This window comes from Buteo buteo, chromosome 26 (assembly GCF_964188355.1).
Source record: "Buteo buteo chromosome 26, bButBut1.hap1.1, whole genome shotgun sequence".
NCBI lineage: Eukaryota > Metazoa > Chordata > Aves > Accipitriformes > Accipitridae > Buteo > Buteo buteo.
The window spans coordinates 620,447-641,693 of NC_134196.1; the positions used below are offsets into that span (position 1 = coordinate 620,447).

At 45.7% G+C, this 21,247-nt stretch overlaps 1 protein-coding gene across 1 annotated transcript in view; it reads left to right on the forward strand.

Annotated features, from left to right (window-relative positions):
* The first annotated feature begins 14,645 nt into the window (after positions 1-14,645).
* The window catches only part of GRIN2B (glutamate ionotropic receptor NMDA type subunit 2B), a 168,478-nt gene continuing 161,876 nt past the window's right edge, over positions 14,646-21,247 (forward strand). Inside the window, exon 1 of the mRNA XM_075057757.1 lies at positions 14,646-15,056. Coding sequence (XP_074913858.1) covers positions 14,646-15,056 — 411 coding nt within the window. The remainder of the gene's footprint in view (positions 15,057-21,247) is intronic.

The window sequence follows — 21,247 nt, forward strand, 5'->3', positions numbered from 1 at the left end:
GGTACTGGGACATTTGGGAAGCTGCTTCAGCAGACATAAGGAGTGAAAGACACCTGTAAATTCTGTAAAGCATAATAACTAGTGATGGGCAAACCAGCCTGATAAATTTCTTGTTTTATTTCTCTCTTCCCCCCCTCCCCCCGAATTGCTCTGGGCTCCTCCAGTCCATTCCCTTGCATCTGGTGGCTTATTTCCCTACAGGTGTCATCTTGGCAGTAACTCAAGCCTGAGCACCTCTCTTGGGGAATTTGTGCACTGCCTGAGCGTTTCCCCCTTCCCTAACGTCAGGGCACCTGATATTTTGTGTTTGAGGGGGGTTTCTATGTATGTATACTTTTAGGCAATTGCTTTTTATAAATAAATAAAAATTTTAGCAGCAGGGGAAGCTGTAAGGCAGATGGATCTGGAGAGGACAGTCCCTTAGCTGTATGCCAGGCCAGCCTGGGTAAACGAATCGGGCAGAGGGGCTGCACAGCTTGCCCCCATCTCACCTCAGCTCCAGGGCCTGGAGCTCAGCTGTGGTCTGGTATGTCCTCTGATCTCTTTAATTAGGAAAGGAGGAGTGATAAATGGGTATTGCTTTTAGTCCTGCCGAAGTATCCCCGGCCTCTGGATGGGGTGGTGACAGGGCTGTGGTAGGAATATGGTCAGGGAGGTGGTTTAGGGTCCCTGAAGCTTTGCAGGCTCAGAAGACAAAGTACAAACAAGCGGAAGGGGATCCCAGAGCAACACCAGGCAACGCAGTCGGGTGATAACGCATACTTGTCTTGTTTGTCCCAGCTTTTCCCTCTCTTTCCCGAGACCAATACCACAGGGAGCATGGCCAGAGGCTGCTGTCTGGATGTCTGCTGTGTTTATAGATCGTGAGCCCCCTCCCATGGCATCCAGCGCCTCACAAAGGTGCTAACACCTGTGCAAAATGGGTTTAAAATGCTGCCACATGACATCAGAGGGGCTTTACACCCCTCTGGCACAGAGGTAGTGGAAATGCATAGTGCAAAGGCCTCCGGGAATTTTACTGCACTTGAGCATCTTCATATATATAACAATCTGTGCAGCTGCATGCAGAAATGCCTCCTGGCTTGGAAATGAGGTCCTGTCACAGTGTCATCCTGACAGGACACCAAAGCTGGGGCTGTGTCAGAGGGGCTTTGCAGGGAGCCAGCATGGCATCTAAGGCCTGGTTTGGTGGGTTTTTTTTGAAACTGGGGAGCCTGTGGGCCTGTGGTTCAGCTCTGTGGCCCGAACCTGGCCTGGAGGAGTGTCAAAGCCGTGATGAGAAGGGGAAAGAAGGAAACCCCAAAGTGAGCGTAGCCCCGGGAAGTTCCAGGGGGACGAGTGGTGAGCTTGAGGCAAGGTTTGGAGAGGCAGTTCATATAGGCAACCTGGTTTGCTTTCTCTACTTCATTTTAGGGGCCGGGTGATATTTGCAGCATATAATCTTTGGCTGTTCAGGATGTCAATATTGGTACTGTCATATACAAACAAGGGTGAGACCTAGCTAAAGACTGCAGCCTGTCGCTAACTGAATGCTTTAATGTGATGGTTATGTGGCACTATAACCTCAGAACTGTACAAAAGCCCTTCACAGGACAGGACTGGCACCTCCGTGCTACTCTAGCACTTCAAGATGGGCAGTGTGAAAACAGCCGTGATGCTATAGCCACTAAACCCCCACCTCCTGGCTGAGTGGTGCCTCTGCCTCCACCCCAGAAACAACTCTCAGGAGGGAGAGCAGCTGCTCTGTGCCAGGGACTGACCCCTGGTGTGGCAGCAAGGTTTGAGTTTCTGTCTTGGAAGCTGATTTCCTGCAAGAACCAGCCTGGATGTAAAAGGGATGCAACTTGAATGTTGTCTCCACCTTTTTTTTTTCCCTCTCTCTTTTTTTTTCTTTTTCCCTTTCCCTGGCTGTTTTTGAGTTGTCCTGGTTTTAGGAATACAGGGATTTAGTGCATTTTGGAACTGGTGCCATTTCAGGCCTGGCAGGAAAGGGGTAACTGGCCATCCTGCAAAGAGCTGCTTCTCCCACCTGCTTTCCTCCTTCAAGGAAATGCAGCCCTGTCTGCTGGTTGAAGATGAGATGGAGCGCGTATATGCTCATTTTATATATGTAAAAATAAACAATAATAACAAATATATATATAGATTTATATTAAAAATATATATAGTGTATGTATATATAAAAAACCCACATACCTCCCCCCCCATTTTACCTTATACTTAATTCTGCAGTGGGAACGCACTGGTCTTTCAACATTGTGCTATGGCAGTGTAACCCAGGAAATTATTGGAACTGGAAGAAGAATTTGTGTTGGGGTGGACTACAACATCTTTCTCTTCACTCTAGGACTACTCCAGCCTTTATTGAGTGTCTCTGGTCAACAAAAAAATCCCCCAAAGCAGAGCGGTTTCTCTCTGTACGCTCGTCAATGACAACAGATACCCTGTGGCTGCCAGCACCCCTTGAAACCCCTTGTGTTTCTCCACAAGTCTCACCCAGGTGCTCAGCAGGCACCATGCAGTGTAGTTCGTGAAGTCTGACAGAATCACAGGGCAACAGGCTGCAAGCAGGTTTTCCAGGCGGGGTGCGTTCAGAGGTAGAAACTTAGTTTTAGTCTGAACTTAATGGCAAGATTCCCTCCCGCTCCCTGCAAATATTGGGAAACTACAAGTTCAGAGGAACTGATAAAAGGGACTAGTAAGTGCAGTGAAACTGTCACAGCTATTAGTTTCTTACCCCTGCTCCTCCCGGGGCTTGCATGGTTTGCAGCTGTGGGGCACGTTCACTCATGGCCTGACCTGAGGCCATGGACCCTCAGAGTGACATCTGAGGACCTCTCTATGAATGCCAGATTTCTGGTACTTCTGACACTGTAGCCCCAGCCAGGACTCTTGGGGTCTCCAGGCTCCATCGTGTAAGACCAGGATTTTTGTTTAGGAGGTAACCGGAGCTCCCAGGACTTTCTGGCCAAGCTATAAAAGCCTGGTGACTCTGGTCTGGCCACCGTCTCCAGATCTGTTTAAATCCAGGGTCCAAGGGCCTCCATTTCTGAGACCCATGGCTAGGAGATCTTGTATTTTGAGTTTCTGCAAGTGAGTTGGGATGGAGCTGGGCTTTACATTTCCACCATCTGAGAGCTGCTGGAACCAGACTTCCTGGATCCATGGCAGACCCACGGAGCAGATCTCTGGATGAAACAGGAGATTTCCAGGTCTGGGTTAAAATTGCTGGACGGATGAGTCCTAGTGCTCAGAGGAGCTGCACCTCCAGCCCAGACCCTCGAGGCAGGCGGGCTGACCACTGCAGCTCTGCCTCACTCTCCAAAGCTCTGCATTGCTCTTGCTCTTCCTTGCCAGCAAGGAAGCTGCTTTGGAGTAGGTGAAATTGTGTCATGAGTTGAGATATTTTCATGAGAATAGGCTTAACAAACCGGCATTTGCTGATGACATGTTTCATGAGAAACTACTGATCAGCAGTATTTTGCAGTTTGAGTCAATGTGGTAAAGTCGATATTGAATATCAGGGATTTTGCTTGGAAACCGACAACTATTTATGGTATTACAGCAATTCCTTTCTCTCTGCTCCTAGCTAAACTAGGATTTATTGTCCTGAAGATCTTGGACATACAGGTTTTAATACACTCTCTTGGGATCCTGTGAGTAATGTTGGGTATGATCTCACAAGAAGACATTGCTGCCTTCGGGGAAGTGCAATGGAAAGCAATAATAATAATCTCAGCTCCTGTAGCTTCTATCGCTTGAGAGCCAAAAGTACTTTAAATACCATAAATAATTAAACACTCTAACTCTATGAAGCAGAGAAGATGCATCTCCTTCTTTCTGATGAGGAGAATAAGGCGAAGGGTGAGGAAGAAAACAATGGTGTTTACACTTTCAAAAAATGGTTATTGATTTTAGATGGTGGTATGAGCGATTAGAACAAGACTTCACTTATTGTGGTTCATTCCCTCCATGCTTTCAAGATTTAAAACCAGATACCTAACAGTGTGAACAGAAGTGAGCTAAGAGGTATGAAGGATGGACCAAAAATATGACAGTGCTTAAAGTGAGGAATGGAATGACTGTGGGAGCCATGAAGGACAAAAAATGGATTAGAGATAAGTGATGAATGGAGAAAGCTGAGAAGGGTGGCAGATTAGGGCATATATTGTAGCTTGAAGGAAGTTCATTGGGAATATTGAAATTCTGGGTTTTCTCTTATACTTAAGCCCTCTTATGGTGTTTTAAAAGTGTAAACAGACCTTAAAGCATAAGTAACTCGGGACTATGCTTTGTCCACAGTATTGATTTTTATTTACTGGTAGGGTATTAAAGGATAAAGATTGTGACAATTGTTTGGTTTTGGTTGTTGTTCTCTCTTACTCTTTCTACTAATGCTTTTTTTCCCTGCTGCAAATGTAAGCTATAGTGACTTTTGTGTAAATGAGATGTGGCTCAAGGGGGCTGAGCTGCACCCTGAGGAAGCCACTGGTGGAGCTGGGCTGGCAAGAGGCGTGGGCTGGTATGTCCTCGTATGCGTTGGCCGGCACGTGGAGGAATGAACAGCTAGGTGAGCTACTGGGAAAGGTGGCTGAAGCAGCCAGCATGAATGAATTTGAGAGGCTGGAGAAAACAGAGGGTAGAGGAAAAAATGCAGGGAAACGGTGTTCAGCTGAGCCAAATCTAATCTGTTTGCTTGCACTGGATTGGGCCTTTCCATCCCTGTCCCTCAAGCATCAACAGCCAATGACCAGCCGTGGTCCAGATGTGGGTTTGCCTATGTATGTTTCTGTCACTGCAACTCTATAAATATGATCGAGTGCTGAGCGGAGGGAGAGGTCAGTGGCTGCTGGGCTGGGTCCCTCCAGCTGGGAAAGCTTTCCGGACACTATTGATTGAAGGTCTCGGTAAGACGAATCGGCCCTGACCTGTCATACAATCGCAGGCACAGCATGGTCTGGTGCACAGCACTAATGTACTGTGAAAGCATATTGTATCCAGCGGCTTGATGGCTGGTGCCTTACTGGTCATTGCGCTCAGGGAGAGAAAAATTGGGAAAGGGGAGAGTGTTGGGCATGGAGAGTAAAGAGGGAAAGGAGAAGAAAAATGAGACCACCCAAAAGATTCCTGATTTGCAGTTGTCAATTCTCCCTTCATCCTGGCGTTAGTACTTATTGTAAGGATCAAATTTTTCTAAAGGGATGAGTGTTTTTTGGGATGCTTCTGGGTTGGGAGTGTACAGCTCCAAACATCTTGCATGGCACTCTTTTTTGGTGTCACACATTGGGTTTCCCTTGTTACTTTTCCTAGGTAGATTTTATTTTGTTTTTCTATAAGTAGTGATAGGAACATAAAAGTCCTTTACCAAGGATCAGAGTGAGGAAAAGGGAAGGGACAAGGGACAGGCAATTACAAGGAAGGAGACTCATAACAAAGTTTTCTGGGTACTCATCTATCATTTCTAGTGGCCTTACCAGTGCCATCTTTTGACCCGTCTTGGCTCCAATGGCTGTGGCATGCCTTTTTGCCCATGCTGAAAACACGTCCTCTCACCTCCAGATTAATTCCCAGTCTCATTTCACAAGCAAGGCTGGTGTTTTCACAGGGTCCCTTGGTGACTAAACCCCATTTTCCAAAATGCTGCATACCAGTGGAAATCAAGAGGCCACGAGGCTTCTGAGGGATGCTGGCCGTTTGTGAAATGTGGCCCATCAGTGTCCGTAGCACTGCGGCTTTGTCCTGGACCAGCTCACAGGATGCATCTCTCTTTCTCCACCCCACTGCCTCCACTTAGCGGCCTCTTTGCCCCCCTTGCATCTTGGTGTTTCAGGCATCGAGCCACCTTCTCTGCCATTTCTGCTGTCTGTAACACCTTTATGAGAACCTGATCAGGTCTGGTGAGCTCTGGCACTCTGCTTTAGGGCTGTTTAGTATTTGCTGTAATGGTGCCTCAGTGAGCAGAGGCAGTGTGAATAGTTTCTCCTAGATCGCCCTTGTTGCATGGGCTGCAAGACTGAAACATGCACCCATGAAGATCTTTCCTAAGGAACAGGCAGGTTTATGTTTTAAAGCTTTATCCCATGTCACGCATTATATCTGAGGAGATTGGCAGCAAACTGGATGGCTGTGTTCAAAGTACAGGTGTAGTATGAGGCTGTCTCCCTCTGGTTCAGATGCCCTTTTTGGTATTCTCAATATTGTAGAAGAAGGAATTGCCCAATTTCTGTCTAAAAAAAGAAAAATCGTATTTTCTTTCCCACTTATGGTACGTTTTAAGAAACCTTTGTGATTTGGCTTTTACAGTGGTTGCATCTGGCATCCAAAGAACTTAAGACTGTCTCTTCATGTGAGACTTTGAGTAACCCATGGGATTTCAGCACCAGCGTGGTGTTTGGCAGCTGCCTTCAGGAGACAGTGCAGTCTCTGCCTGCCTGCTCTGTGTTTTCCCTTTAAGGAAATAATGCAGGGAATGAACAGGTACTGAATGAGGTGCATGAGAGAGTCTGGGGAACAGGGAAGTCCTTCCACTCTTGCAAGTAAAAGTTTTCCTTTTTTAAATTTTGAAATTCAATGTAACAATCTGCCAATGCACAAAATGCAGAATTGATTAAGGTTGAATAGAAAACTTCAAACTAATACACCAACTATTGAGAAATGCTGAGGATGTGCTTCTCCAAACCATCCAAGTGAAGTTAAATGTGTGTTTCTCATGGATCTGAGGTATTTAAATCTCTAGCTTGTGGAAATTGCAGTCTTTAATGTCCTCATGTTATTAATGTGCTGTTGATTCCTGCTTGGAGATGAAAACTGGAAGTGGAGAGTTAAGAAAGGAAGGAAGGGATTGCCACATGGATTACCAAATTGTTCCAGTTTGATTTAATAGGCAAAACTGGCGTGGGGTTGGTGCAGCATTCTGCTGCCTGTTTAAACCTAGTCTTGCACTTCAGGAGGCAAAGCTTTTAGCCATGCTGAAATCCTTTTGGAGGGGTCCTGCATGCACAGCGACACGTCCCTTGCTTTTGATGATCTCGCTCTGAGCCTGGATCCAGTTCTGAGATGGGGCAGACGACGGCTGGAAGTGGGAAACGGTGCACGTCTTGTAAGCTTTGAAACCCTTGTTTCAGATGGAGCATGCAGGGAGTGACAGCTGTGGCAACCGAACCCTCCAGGTGGCGAGGATATTTCAGTCTCTGGCAGGAAGGGCCTGTCTCATCCCTCTAAACTTGTCCAAGCGGGATGCTGGGGGTGTGTGTGAGATCCTGGCAGGGGAACGGTGGCTCCAGCCTGGCTCCGCAAGCCGGGCTTGCAGAGAGCGATGGCTGTGCCAAGCCTCTATGCCCTGGCATTTAGAAGTTGGCACTGGACAATGCCAGACTGACCTGCTGTCTCGCTTAATGGCTTTTGTGTGTGTGACACTGACTCCCGCAGCGCTGCACGTGTGTGCCAGCCTGGGTAAGCAGGTCAGACTCGCTCCTGCTCTCCCTTGCCTGGCCATTACCTTCATCCTCCCTCCGTCATCCTGATGAGGACCCGAGGGGACTCAACTGAGGAGGAGGGATGAACACAGCTGAACCTCTGCTGCGGCAGAGGAAAGTCCCAAGGGGTGATCAGATAACCATCTACAAGTGTTTTCAGGGTGGAAACGGTGAGTTGAGAGGGAGAAATTGTTTAGGCTGAATGAAGGAGATATTATTAAAGTAACAGGACAGCTGAGCAAAGGGAAAATTTAGGCTGAGTTTAGGGAAATGTTTCTAAATGTGAGCCTTGGAGCCGTCTCCTAGCAGTGGTAATCCTATTGTCTGAGTCGTTTCAGAGCAGGTAGTGTGCTAAAGCAGATGCCATAGACAGCAATCCTGAAGTGACTGGGGGAAGGGCAAGACTATTAAGCAGAGAATTTTAATTTGTAATTTCTATGAATCACTTGGTGTTGGTCTCAACAGAAGCTCGCAGGCTGTGGCTGTATCAGCCATCACCCATGATATGTAAAATATGTGGGTGGGAGGAAGTGGGAAGGACACTGGGAACTTACCCTTGGGCAAGCTTACAATAATGAGACATAGTTCTTCATCTGTTGGGAATGATATGGGTCTAATTGATGATCAAAGCATTCTTTGTACCGCCTTAAGTGTAGGGAGAGAATTGCTGCTCTTTGCGTGGGGCAGAAAAAGGGGAAGCACTTTTTCACCCTATCTTTGGATGCACCTGTTGGATAGACAGAGCTGCTGGAGATGGGGAGGAATGAGTATTTGATATACGGGATGTATCTGACACTGCCCAAGTCAGGGAAGAATTTGTACCTGGTTTAATAAAGAAAGAACAGCTTAAAAGAAAATAGAGAATAGAAGTAAACATGTGCTACTTTCCACACAGTGTCCATGGCAGTAAAGCTAACAGCAAGGTAATGAAAGAGCTCCAAGGGCTTTGAAGCCTTTGGTTGGGGGTGTGTGATGCATTCCCCCCCAAAAAAGGCTGACTTGGGAGAAATAAGGGAAAAAAGAAGCATTCTGTAAGTTAGATACAAATGAGTCTGTGGGACATTACAGGCATGGACAAAGGTACATGTTGGAGAGGCAGTGGTTGTGAAGAGCAGAAAGGAAGCCTGCTCCTTGGAGAAACGTTCTACCACTGTCATAGGAACATTTGTATATTAGAATGAGAATAATAAGTGATGTTCAAAGCTAGTTAAATAAACTAAACTCTACAAGTTTTCATCTAAAACTACTGAAATGCCCTTGGGAGGGTGATTCCTCAGAGTCACCACAATTTTGGTCCAGGTGCTGGATTGTTCTTGCATTTATCACTATGCATGGCACTTTCCACTGTCTCTAGTCTCAGCCATCTTCCTACTCTGAATGTATGGAGATTTTCCTGCAGTATCATTCATTCTGTTTATCAGCACCTGAAATGTGCAGGCGCTTCGAAGACGCATTCACTGTGCCCCAGATCCATCCCCCTCTCCTTTGTCTCTACAAAATTCCTGGAACAACAGGGCTGTGAGCCAGAAGAAGATTTATGGGCACTTATGTCACCTACCTGGTAAGCAGTAATATGGGGAACAGCAGTGCAAGAGTTGTCAGCATACGAATAGCCTGGGCTGAAGGTGCAGTAGGACAGTGGTTAAAGCAGTGTTAGAACATGAGGAGTGCTTCTTCAGAGGTATAAAATATGCAGTGTGTCTGGATTGGGGAGATGGCAGTAACCAGGGGAATGGGAGGTTGTCCTAAGCTGAAATTGGATTCCCCAAAATCAGGGAGTTGGAGAAACTTAGGTGTAAATTATGGTCTGATTTATAGCTTTTAAGCCCCAGCTCTTAGGAGTAACAGTTTATGAGGTTGCAATCAGTCCTGCCCCTTTCTTTGCATGGGTCTTCTTAGGTCCTGCAGTTTACCTGTAAGGCCGGCAGTAGACAAAAAGATTAAATATGTACCATTCTTCTGCAGTTGGTAAACAGAAATAGTGTTCGTCTTTGGTCTGGACCTACAGGTATTTCCTTGTCAGGCAGCCCAGTAGCACGTCTAGTGCAATGTTAACTTCCCCACAACTTCTTCTAGTGCACTTGCTATTATTCCCTGGTGGTGTGTTGGGTACCAGGCACAAAGCACCTTCCAGTTTTGTAGAGTATCTCACAAGTGGGGTGGATTTTTTCCTACTCCCAACTAGGGCCTGAAACACAAGGATTGCTTTTTGAATCATTGTCTGATACTGCTCAAACTGTCTGAAAAATGAAGCCAGTGTGATTTAAGATGCTGTCAAAGATGAACAAATACTGAAGTGCAGGGTAGCACTGATGGCTAACACTGGAGCTGGCAGGACATCCGTCTCTAGGTAGTAGTGGGACTGAGGGTGGTGGTGAGTCCTGGAATTGGGCTAGTGATCAGGGATGAGAGTAGGGCTGGGAATCAGCATTGCAGCTGGTGCAGATGCAAAATTAGCTGTTGAATTCTGACTCAGTGGCTTGAAGTCCTCTAGGCAGTGTTGGGACCTCATCAGAGCTCCCAGTGAGCAGAGCCCAGAAAGCACTGGGATATGAACTTCCCCATGGCCCTCCAGGCAAGTACAGGCGGGGGAGGCTGGAGGTAGGTGATGCTCTTCTTCCTCCAGGATGAAGCCAACATCCCTGAGAAGTCCCCTTTGCTGGTGGCTAGTGCACGCTGTTCAGCCTCCTGTCCAAGCGTCATCTTCCTCCTAATTGCCTCACTGCCTTCCTCCTAATTTCCTCACTGCCTTCAAGACAGCTTTTTGTCTGGGACTGCGGTATTACAGGACTTAGTTTCCTCTTGCTGTCCTGAGCTTGGAGGTAGGGTTTTGAGGGCCTGCAAATACCTCCCAAGGGGCTATTGTGCAAGGCTGCCCAGCTGGCACAATTGCAGCAGAAGGAGGTACCAGCATTGGCACATGACAGAACTGCCCCCAAACTCGTGGGACCAGCTCCTGTTCTGCCTCAGTTTCTTTATCTGACCTGAAGATTGCCTAGCTTTGCTGTGCACTGCCTGAGTAGTACTTTATTTACAGTTAGCCTGGTTGAATGCACAGTGACCTATTTGTGTACTTTCTGTATTTTGAAATATGGTCCAGAAATACCTTTAAATGCTGAGCTGTATTTTGCCTGTGCAACCTAATAATTTTCTATTAATACTTATCTTAGATCTGATCCACATAAAAATGCAGTGTCAAATAAGGTTCCCATGATATTTTTAAGCAATCTAACCTTTGGTCCTGGCCAAATTCCAGTCTGAATAATTACTATCTGACTACCTACATTCCTCTTGCATTTCAGTTGGAGAAGTTAGCTTTCCCTTCCCATTTTAACAGAGATTGTGTAACATTGCTCTGCAGCACTAAGTAGATGCTGCATTCCTCTACAATGGTGGATATGTTTTATTGGTAAGCAAAATGAGATTATAGAGGTATAATGGTTTTACAGGCATGTTTATACCTAAATATAGATATGTCTGTAAAACCACTTTGTCTAATGGCCCTGTCACATATTATTTTCCAGGGAGTAAGGGACAATATAATAGTGTAGAGTAACGTGTAAAGGATTTTACTAACCAGACTGGAGTTTGGGATTTGCTAAATTGTTTTGGAGTGGCAAAATCACAGAAAAGACTCCAAACACTGTGTTGCCCCACACCACCACCAAGGAAAAAACCTGCTCATCTAAAATACTTTGTAATAAAATACACTGGCACGTTTTTAAAATCATTCTTGACTGGTGAAATTAGACTTTAGCAATATTAAAGTTACTTGAAACAACTAAGGGCAAATTTTACAACTGCAGCCTTGTCAGATGTCTGTGAATTGCTCCATGTGTGAATTTCTCCATTTCTTTTCTTCACTGGAAACAAGAGCATCACTCAGAAGGAGGTCTGCATGATGCCTCCAGTGCTTCCTTGATTGGGTGCCTCAAAACTTTTTCATTTGAACAGTGTAGAAATTAATGGATAAAACTTGCTGTTGTGTATGCAAACCCGCATTTTTATAATAGTTCTGGGGTCACCTTAATCTGATGATAAGTCTGTGCTGGTTTACCCCTGCCTCTCCTCTACTAGCACACATTCAAAAGGGGCTTGTAGTGAGCCAGACCAGAGAGGAAAGGGAGATGGGGTTTGTGTTGGGACATTTGTCCCTTTCTCCAACAGCCAGCACTTGTGTGTGAGCAGAAGTGTGGATAGTGGCTACTGCTTGTGAACAGAAGTCAGCCCCAAGGAGGGCAGGGAAGGGATTGTAACGCTGTGAGCACTTTGAGCAGCTCAACTCTGCACTGTGAACCTGCTGCTGCCTTGTGGGAACTGAATGGTGGAGACCACCACTCGGCCCTGGGTTAGGTGTGATTTATTGGTATTCCCCTGCCTTATCACATCCCTGGGTTCCATCCTGTGAGGGAGCCCAGCCAGGACCTGGTACCTGCTATTCCGTCAGAAGGATGCTGGTCTCTGGCATGCGGACTACCCATGGAGCACCTGAAACGCATCGTGAGCATGACAGAAGTGGTACATGTGAGCAAGAGATGGAGGGAGAGCTGTCTTGGGTGGTACAACACAAGCTACCTAAGCATTGCTCTGCCTGATCCAGAGGGGGCTTATGGCTGAGGATCAAAATTGGAGATGCCGGGTTGGCTGTGGAGGCACTGATGACCTCCTCTTTGCATTTGCCTCTTCCTCGCCCTGGCAGGTTGCTGCATATCTGGCCAAAGCCTGAGGATCTGGCACTGTACAGGGACCTCCATCATCTTGTGTTGAATGGACGAATCTGCCTGGGGGGCACATAATCCCATGAGCTAGACACCCAACAGATTGGTACCTATGTGCTCTTCAGGATCTGGGCTCTTTGCTGCTGCCTGGAGGTAGATGCTAGAGATTTATTGGCTTTGATGCAGGTGAAGAGAAGGGAATGGGTTTCTTGGCTGGCATTTTTCCCAGTGGAGAATTCTGCGTTTGGGCATGAAGGCAGACAGCTGCCATGATCGCCTGCATAGCTCCTGCATTGCTGCTATCTGAGCCATGGGCTGGAAGGCCCTGTAAAGTATTCCTGGTGGGAGAGGGGCTGGGAAAAACCTACGCTCTGCTCCCTGGGCATCACAGCTAGCCATTGCCTAACCAAGCGTAATATACTGTGTGAGTCTATGCAGAGGGATCGCAGGAGACATATTTTAAAGAGAACAAATATAGCATTAAAGTGAGTGAGCAAGAGAGTGAGAGACAGAGAGCGTATAGAGTGCATTAAAGTTAATAAAGCATTGCAGGAGCAGGGACTGCATTTCACTGTGAAGGAATCTAATTTAGTGACTCGTAATTGGAGGATAACAGTCCTGCCGGAATGAAGTTAGCTGTTCATTTTGCCAAACTCTCAAAGTCTCTTGGTTCTCCTTGTGAGCATCTCTTAGAAAGTGGATCCGTCAGAGAGTTTGGAATCGATTGGCACTTCACACCCGTGGTCCCTTTCAGCCTCCTAAGTGGATTTGGTTCCTCCGGTGCATATTTATTATCTATTTTATTATCTGCTTATTTATCTGGTAATTTCAATGCAGGATACATTCTCTCTGCTTAGCATGACAATGAGGGATCAGGTGCTGAGCCTATGTGTTCTCCTGGGCAGGGCAAGATGGGGCCCCTTGCACACTTTGCCTATGGGTGGCTAGTGCCAGGTAGGACTGTTTCATGGACTTTCAGCTTCCCCAAAGTCTTGCCACCCTTGTCCCTGCTGCCGTGGCTTTCTGCTCATTTGATAGAGGCATGTGTAGCAGCAAAGAGTATGGAAGGGTCCTGTTTCTGGATCCCCAAGATCAGAGGTGTAGTGCAAAGAAGTGCAGCGCTGGTGTATTTATTCCAAATGTGCTGGGCTGCTGAAGAACAGAGTTACGGGCATGAATAGCTGAGCAGGACCTTTTGCGCTGAGGGGGAGTCGTCTTTAGTTTGAAATGCCTGGAATCTCCTTGGGACAGCAGCATGGCCCTGGGTGGGCACGCCGAGAAGTGCTGCCTCCCACAGTGGGGAGGTGGGCGGACGGGGGGACGCCGCTCTGTTTTTGCCCCCAGACCAGGGTGGGTTCTGATATTTACGCTGTACAGGTGCTGCAAGGATTAATTTGTTAGTGTTTGTAATGTGGCTTGAGGATGAAAAGCGCTGTGGAAATGCGAACTATTATTAAAACGAGACTGAATAAAGAAAGAGCTAGGAACAATCCCGCAGGGAACAGTCCTGCTCAGGCAGGGGCTGGAGAGATGACCTCATCGGGTTTTTCCATTTCTACTGTTATGATTACAAAATAAAGTGGACATGTTCAGGGAAAAGATTGGTGTAACATCCCTGGCTGTAGTAGCTGAGGGTGAACCTTTGTAAGCTCTGTGGGTCTTTCTGCTTCTAGGCAAAAATAGCTGTCATATGGGCTTGGAGGGAATGTCTTCCCCACACTGCAATGATCCAGTTGTTGCCACGACCACTGGGAAATTTTGTGTTCCTTGCTTTTTAAAAAGAAATGAACCTTTTATGTGTGAAAGGCGTATGGCTGACTGTGCTACAGACTGGAGCTGTGTGTCCCCCGGTGGTAGGAAGGTTGTATGCAATGGGTACGCACATCCATATGCATCCAATGGCCTTGTCCATTTGTCCTCACTTTATTCTGGAGGAGCTGTGCTGAAATAGTAAAAGGGAGTCCTTATCTGCCTGGTCCCTTCAGCCTCCCTGCCTATACCTTCAGCAGAAGGCCAAACTGATCACAAACACCAGTAATTCCTTTGTGATGAGGGTGAGCACTTAGACATGGGCTTGACATTAGCAATCCGTTTCACAAAGACAGCCTATCAGCCGTCAAAGGACAATTCTCTGTCACTTTTGACTTGGGTCTCAGAGTGACATGGGACCTGAGAGATGACATGATCCCATCTTCTGCTGACAGCTGTTCTCTGAAGTAGAGACTGGACTGGTCTGCCCCCCCGACTTTAACAGAGCCGTGAATGTAGCCAAAGGGCTGGGCATCGGGCAAGGAGGACTGGTGGGAGGAGGGCTAGCGGCTGAGGAATGTCAACGGATCTACTTTAAAGGCTGAGTGCATGACTGACTTGTCAATTAATCACTTTCCCTTTGTCTTAATTTCCCCCTTTCCTTTTTTTCTTCTTCCTCGCTCAGGGAGTGTAAGAGCCGAAGATGAGGCCCAGGGTGGAGTGCTACTCTCCAAGGTTTTGGCTGGTGCTGGCAGTCCTCGCGACAACAGGGAGTGGGGCCCATGCCCAGAAAAGCCACCCGAGCATTGGCATTGCGGTCATCCTGGTGGGGACCTCAGACGAAGTGGCCATCAAAGATGCCCACGAGAAAGATGACTTCCACCACCTCTCAGTGGTGCCTCGGGTGGAGCTGGTGGCCATGAATGAGACAGATCCCAAGAGCATCATCACTCGCATCTGTGACCTCATGTCAGACCGGAAGATTCAAGGGGTGGTATTCGCTGATGACACAGACCAGGAAGCCATTGCCCAGATCCTGGACTTCATCTCTGCCCAGACCCTCACTCCCATCCTGGGCATCCATGGAGGCTCCTCTATGATCATGGCAGATAAGGTAAATTTGAGCTTCCTTCCATTGCAGACCTGCAGATCAAAACTTAAACCAGAAAGAAATATCTTATTCTGTGATCCTCAGGTGTAGTCTCATGGGGCCGAAGGGTTGGGGGATTAGAGAGTCTCAGATTCAAAGAGAGATTAAAAGAGCTAACTGTGTGTAGCACTGCTGAGAAGAGCCTATTAATCATGTGGAATTATCTGCAACAGAGAAAAACCGAGGAGGGAAAGGAGCAGGTAGAAAAGAGCTGCAAAAGAATCAGCCCTTTTCTTCTTTCGTAGGAAGGATAAAGAGCCCCTGACAATTGTGATTTATGTATTTTTTTTAAGGTTTTATTTTTACCTGTGTTTTACCTTAAAAGAGTATGCTAGCTTGGGTTTTTCCTGCGTGCAGCTGGAGGACATTGTGGTATTTTCAGGGACGTTTAATACAGCTCTTACATCTTAATTGGAAAATAATTGAATCTTTAATAAAGCCGTCCCCTCTCAGAAGTGTTCTTCAGCTTCTGAAGTTAAATAGGTGTTAGCTAAGCAACTAACCAGTTTGAACCAGTCCAGCTAAGTCTGTCTTTTTTTCCACTGCACTACTTTATTCCTTCGTATCACTGACATTTCATTGTTTTCCCAAGCCCCAGTCAGTCTTCTGGGGAATTACTACACAAACATGCCTTCCCACTACTGGTTTTGAACAGGGCAAGAAGCAGAGGGAGCAGCAGCTTTGGCCAGCTGGTAACTCTCAGCTTAGGGAGCTTCCATGGGGTGTAGCTGGACCTGATACAAGTCTTCCCCTGGGAGGAACAGGGGACCCAGCAGTTCACACCTGAGTGTGCGTTTGGCCAGATGGTGTGGCTAACAGTGGCCTCTGGGCTGCAATGGGCCAGTGGGAATACTCGAGAGAAGTGGGCTGCCCTTTTCCCTGCGGGCTCAGTGCTAGACAGGGTCGGGGCCAAGCCCTTTGTTGAGAAGACCCTCTTGACCACACTTTGTGCGTTGCAAAGACGTAAACAGGGACACAAGCCGATAGCCTTTTTCTTTTACAGGTCACTCTTAAGCAAATCTGAGACACTTCACTAGGCAGAATTGGGTCTAACTGAATGAAGGGGGAGAATTAAGCTGGCCACTGTGGCAGCTTTTCCTCAGAAAGAGATCTAGTGGGCTGAGAAATCCAGGCACTTTCTGTTTTATTTACCTTGTAAGTAAATAATCTAGTGCCGGTTATTGCAGGTGAGTAGATGGGAATAAATTAATTACAAATTATTTTCTCACACTTTGACCAACTGTTCAGTTGCCAAATAACATAAAGTTAATATGCAGTGTTATTTTTTCGTATCAGCCTTTGAACTAAAGTAGTCATTGAATAAAATAATCACAGGCCTTTTTTTCTCTCTCTCCTTGAATAGTTGCACATGCGCTAAAGTCATTCTACCCCATTCCACCCACAATAAAGCTTTTCTGTCCTGGAGGACAGTCAGGCAACAGTGCTGTATCTCGATGCTCTCCTGCCTGCTGCGTTGCATGGTTATTGCTGTCTGTGCAAAAGAGGTCTGAAGCATTACTTGATTGCTGCATTTCACACTTACGGTGGCATTTTGCATCCTCTTTGAACAAGCGTAAGTGTTACTGATGCCAGACCTCCTAAGCACTGGGAAAAGTTCCTTGTGACTTTGAACGTGGCAGGCCAAATTCTGATTTCAGATTCCTGCAGTGTAAATCTAGCATAGCTCCATTGCCTTTGGCAGGATTGGATCAGATTTACGCTGCTGTAGTTCAAAGAGAAATTTGGCCTATTGAACTTTGCGAAGATTTTTCTTTCTACCTATCTCTAGTCTCTCCTTAGGAAGGCAGTGTCTCCCGTGACTGCCCTGTGTACCCCACTGGCTCGGTTCTAAAGAGCATTCTGGCAGGCAGGCAGCCCACGGCGAGCTCAAAGGTGGAAGCCTTATGAATGGAGACCTCTGTTTTATCAAACTCCTTTTTTTTTGTAGTTTTGCAGACAGGAGAGGCAGGTTATGTACAAAGATCTGCAGTTTTAGGAAAGGCCAAGATTTCTTTTAAACATACATTGAAAAGACTGACCTTTACAGCTTCTGATTCACAGGTGTGTAATCTTTAATGGATAACATTTATTTGATGAATTGAATTAAAATATGGTAGAGAGTAAATACATTGATATTCTACTAAAAATACTGCAGTCAGCCTGGTAAGTCCTTAAACAATCTGTTTTCCACAGAGGGCCTTGACAGAGGCTTTGCTTTTAGTGACTGTTAGTCATGTTCTTTGCAGATGAGTTGTGTGGCTGGGGTTTGATCCTGCAAGCATGGATCGCTTCTTTCTTTTAGCATCCCCTCAATGCCCACAGCAGTCAGCTGTGATTGAACTTGCTCAGCATTTCACAGGTTCAGACCTGCACTTACAGCTTCGTTATGCTCCCTGTGTGTTTGTGATCAGTAGTGCCAATGCAAACCTAAAGAATGCTACAAACCACTAATGCCTTGGTGTGACAGATAAGCCCCTCTTCTCTGGCGGTTGATGCAAAAAACCTCCTCAGTCAAACCGCCTTCCCTGGAGTAGCATGTGAAATTCTGTTTCACCTTCAATGAAGGTTTAATAAGTGTGTCTGGGAGGAAATTGGGGTCCATGTGTAAAAAGTGCTTTGTAATAACTGTGAAGCTGGTAAATTGAGACACGAAAGGGCAGGCAAAAAGGAAAAAAGAGGATTTCAAGCCTGAATTTTCTTTTCTCCTCTCAATATTTCTGTCTATATAGTATGATGTGCACCATAGGCTGGCTTCATCTCAGTTAACATGCATCTGGAAGTTTGCTACCTGCCGGCTAGAGGTCTGGGCATCTTTACAATCAGTGGGGAAGGAGGCACCACCTGAGGACAATTCACCCCACCCACCTCAGGGTGCAGAGAAATGCTCACAGGACAGTCCTGTGTCTCCCCACTGATTACTGAAGAAGGCTGTACCCCAACTTGCTTGTCATTCCTCAAGTTAAATGCCGTGAAACCTGCCCTAGGTGTAACATCACAGGTGGAAGTATGTTGCTGAAGGTATAACATCTGGATTTCCTGATTGTTCTGTTCGAGCTCATGCACTTTAATATTGCATTTGATTAGATTTTGTAGATAATGTTTATATCTTCTTGTTTTCCCTGTGTTTTGTCTTTTTCCTCTGAAAAATGAGTATATAGGAATTTGCATATGTTTTTCCTGTTGCTCTCCTTGGTGCTCATGTCTCTAATCCTACCTGTTTAGCTGTTACAAAGTGTTACATTTATTCTCTGCCTAATTTGGCATCAGAAGAAAATGACCAGATGATCTATGTGCACACTATGATCTGGGTTTAGTTCCAGGAAAACGGTGAAGCATAGACACACGATGTGCCTCACTCGAGCTCTGGAGAGACCAGTTTGCTGAGGGAGAGTCTTGTCATAGCCAGTTCAGTCCCTTTAGTCTCTGACGAACGTGCCAGCCGTGATGCCAAACAGCACGAACTGCAGCAGTCATTTTGTCGGGGCTGGGTGGCCTGGGAGTGTTGGCTGAGGGGGTCCAGTAGCCCCTGCGTTCGTTCCTCTCAGAGGAGCAAGCCCTGCAGCTGTGGGGCAGGGTAGGAGAATGATCGCAATGTTTCAGCCCTACAAGGAGGCACCTGGTCCTTGTTTTGGTGCTGGCACCTAGAAAAGGGACTAGGACCATAGCATCTTCTCACCTGGACCTCTGATGAGAAAGGGAATAGCATGGGTCACTGATTATCTGTGTTCAATCTGGAATAGGTGAGATGGAGAGGAGAGAAATGTGCACCACCACCAATGCTTGGTTCTTGCGATCCAAGAACTTCGCTTGTGGAAGCTCTGTGGTCTCTTTGGTTTGCCTGAAGTTGCCGCAATGACCTTTCTTTTTAAAGCTTTATGTTGCCTGATCTTAAGTGTTAGTTTGCATTGACCGGAGGACTGCAATGCACTCGTGACCAGTGAGCATACCTGCTCCCATTCCAGTGTTTAAAATAATTTCTCCTTTCTCCCCAGTTGTTTTGAAAGCAGAAATTCAGTCCTATCACAGTGTGGAAATAGCTGACAGATGAGGATGCTCTGTGTTAGGAGACTGATGGTGGAAGGAAACCTTCGAGGCTGCAAACCAAGCTTCAGTTCAGATAAGCACACAAACCAATATCTTGTGTTTGCAGACCTGAGACTGGAAATCTGGGCTGGGCTTTTCTTCATTGTATTTTCAATATTACCTAACAACACTTCTGCCCAGAACTAGGAGGTAAAGGAGCAGTCGCAGAAAAGGAAATAACAATAAGAATGTACATTTATAGGTACCTTAAGAGAAGAGCAAATTGTTGTTCAGATTTAGGACACTTACTGTGTTGGAAAAGATTTAGCTTCTTGGCTAAAAAATGACCACACCATTTGGCTGACTGGTCTGTTTTGTAATGATAGACTATTTTTTTTTTTTTTTTTTTTTTGAATAATGGAAAAAGTCAACTTGGTGATAATGAAAGCAGAAAAGCTAAGAGCAGAAAATGCCTTGGGTTCTCTTATAGCACAGCTGGTGACCATCATTTTTGGTGGAACTGTCCCTCGCTATTTCTCCAGTCACATTGTTTTGCCAAAGCTTCTTGTCCTGTGCAGCTTAATAGTAACACAATGGTGCACAGGCAGCACCCAGGAAAAATATTGGAAGAGGATGATTATGTTTTCCTAGCTGAAAAACATTCTTCTCTATCTCTGCATCCCTTGCTATTTTCTGCAGGGCTTGCCTGCACAGGGTGGCCACACTGATGGAAATAAAATGCTAGGAAAGAATGATCTGTTAAATTGCGCTGTGCCTGTGATAAAATCTGTATAAAAGCTGCATGAAACTAACCTGAAATCTAAAATCCATGATCATTCTAGGCCAGATTCTCCTTCCTTTTCTCACACAGCATAGAGCTGACTTTTCTGCTAGTCCCTCCACTACCTTGCTCTTTTTTCCCTGTTCATGCCAAAGCTGCAATTTCTCCTCCACGTTTCCATCCCCACTTCATAAATCCCTGTCCCCTTTCTTTTTGTTTTCTGTCAAGGTTCCCAAGATGTGTTGTCTCTCTCTCTTTCAATGCTGAAGGTTGCTGTGATTGCTCCATACCTGGGCCATGCTGCTGCAGCAATGAAATTCTTTGGTATTTTGGTGGGGGGCAAGTCCAAACTCAGACAATGGGTATAAAGCACCAGGGAAGAAAACTAGCTGCTGGTCAGAGTGCAGCAAAGTGATGCTGCAGGTACAGGGAATCCAAAACTAGTTGGATAAGCTGGGCACCTAGATACACACTGAAACCAGGACAAAGTCAAAGACACTGGGACAGTGCTGCTAAAAGCAGAACATCTGTAATTAAAAGGAAAGCACTTTCACTCTCAGGTTTCCAAAGGTTAAATAATAGAGATGCATGGGGAATGCAAACCTCATTTTTTGGATGTAAATTTGTTTCATTTCCATTAGGGATGACATCTGAAATTTTTAGAGCCCTTGTGTGAAGGAAATTCAGTAAAAAAAAACCAAACCAAAAACCTCACCCAAAAGAAAAAGTTCCCTTTGAATGGATTATATGAACTGAAGTGAAATATATTCCAAACAAAATGCTTCTTGGGGGGGTGGGGATGGAAAAAACACATTTTGATCTGCATATGTTGAAAGAGCATGGTTCAATGTTGTTAGAAGGTTCCTACCCCTTTTTTCCCTCCAAAGCAAGATTATATGCAGTTCACGTAATTTCACAAAGCATTTTCTTTTCTCTGAAACTGCATTTGATGATAGTAATAGTTTAAATGTTTCTTAGACTAATCTAGTGATTAGCAAAGACGAGTTTGATTTTAAAAAATAAAAAAAAATCAGCAGTTTCCCTTCAAGCATTTAATAATTTTATTGAGGACATGATTAATACAATTCTTTTGCTTTTGGTACTCAGCTTCCTTTTGCTGCCAAAGGAAAGCTTTGTGTAGCTCGAAAAATGAACTAAATATCGTGTGTCCTCAAACTACGAGTCTGCTGCAAAAGTTGGGGAGGGAGAAGAAAGGTAGGTCACAGAGATATAGAGAATATTGTATTGTATGTCAGTGTTGTTTTTCCCTTGAGTATATGCATGTAATAACAGGCCAGGTGGATCAGTAATTTATGTTTACATCTGTGTCTAATCCATCCATACAAAATTA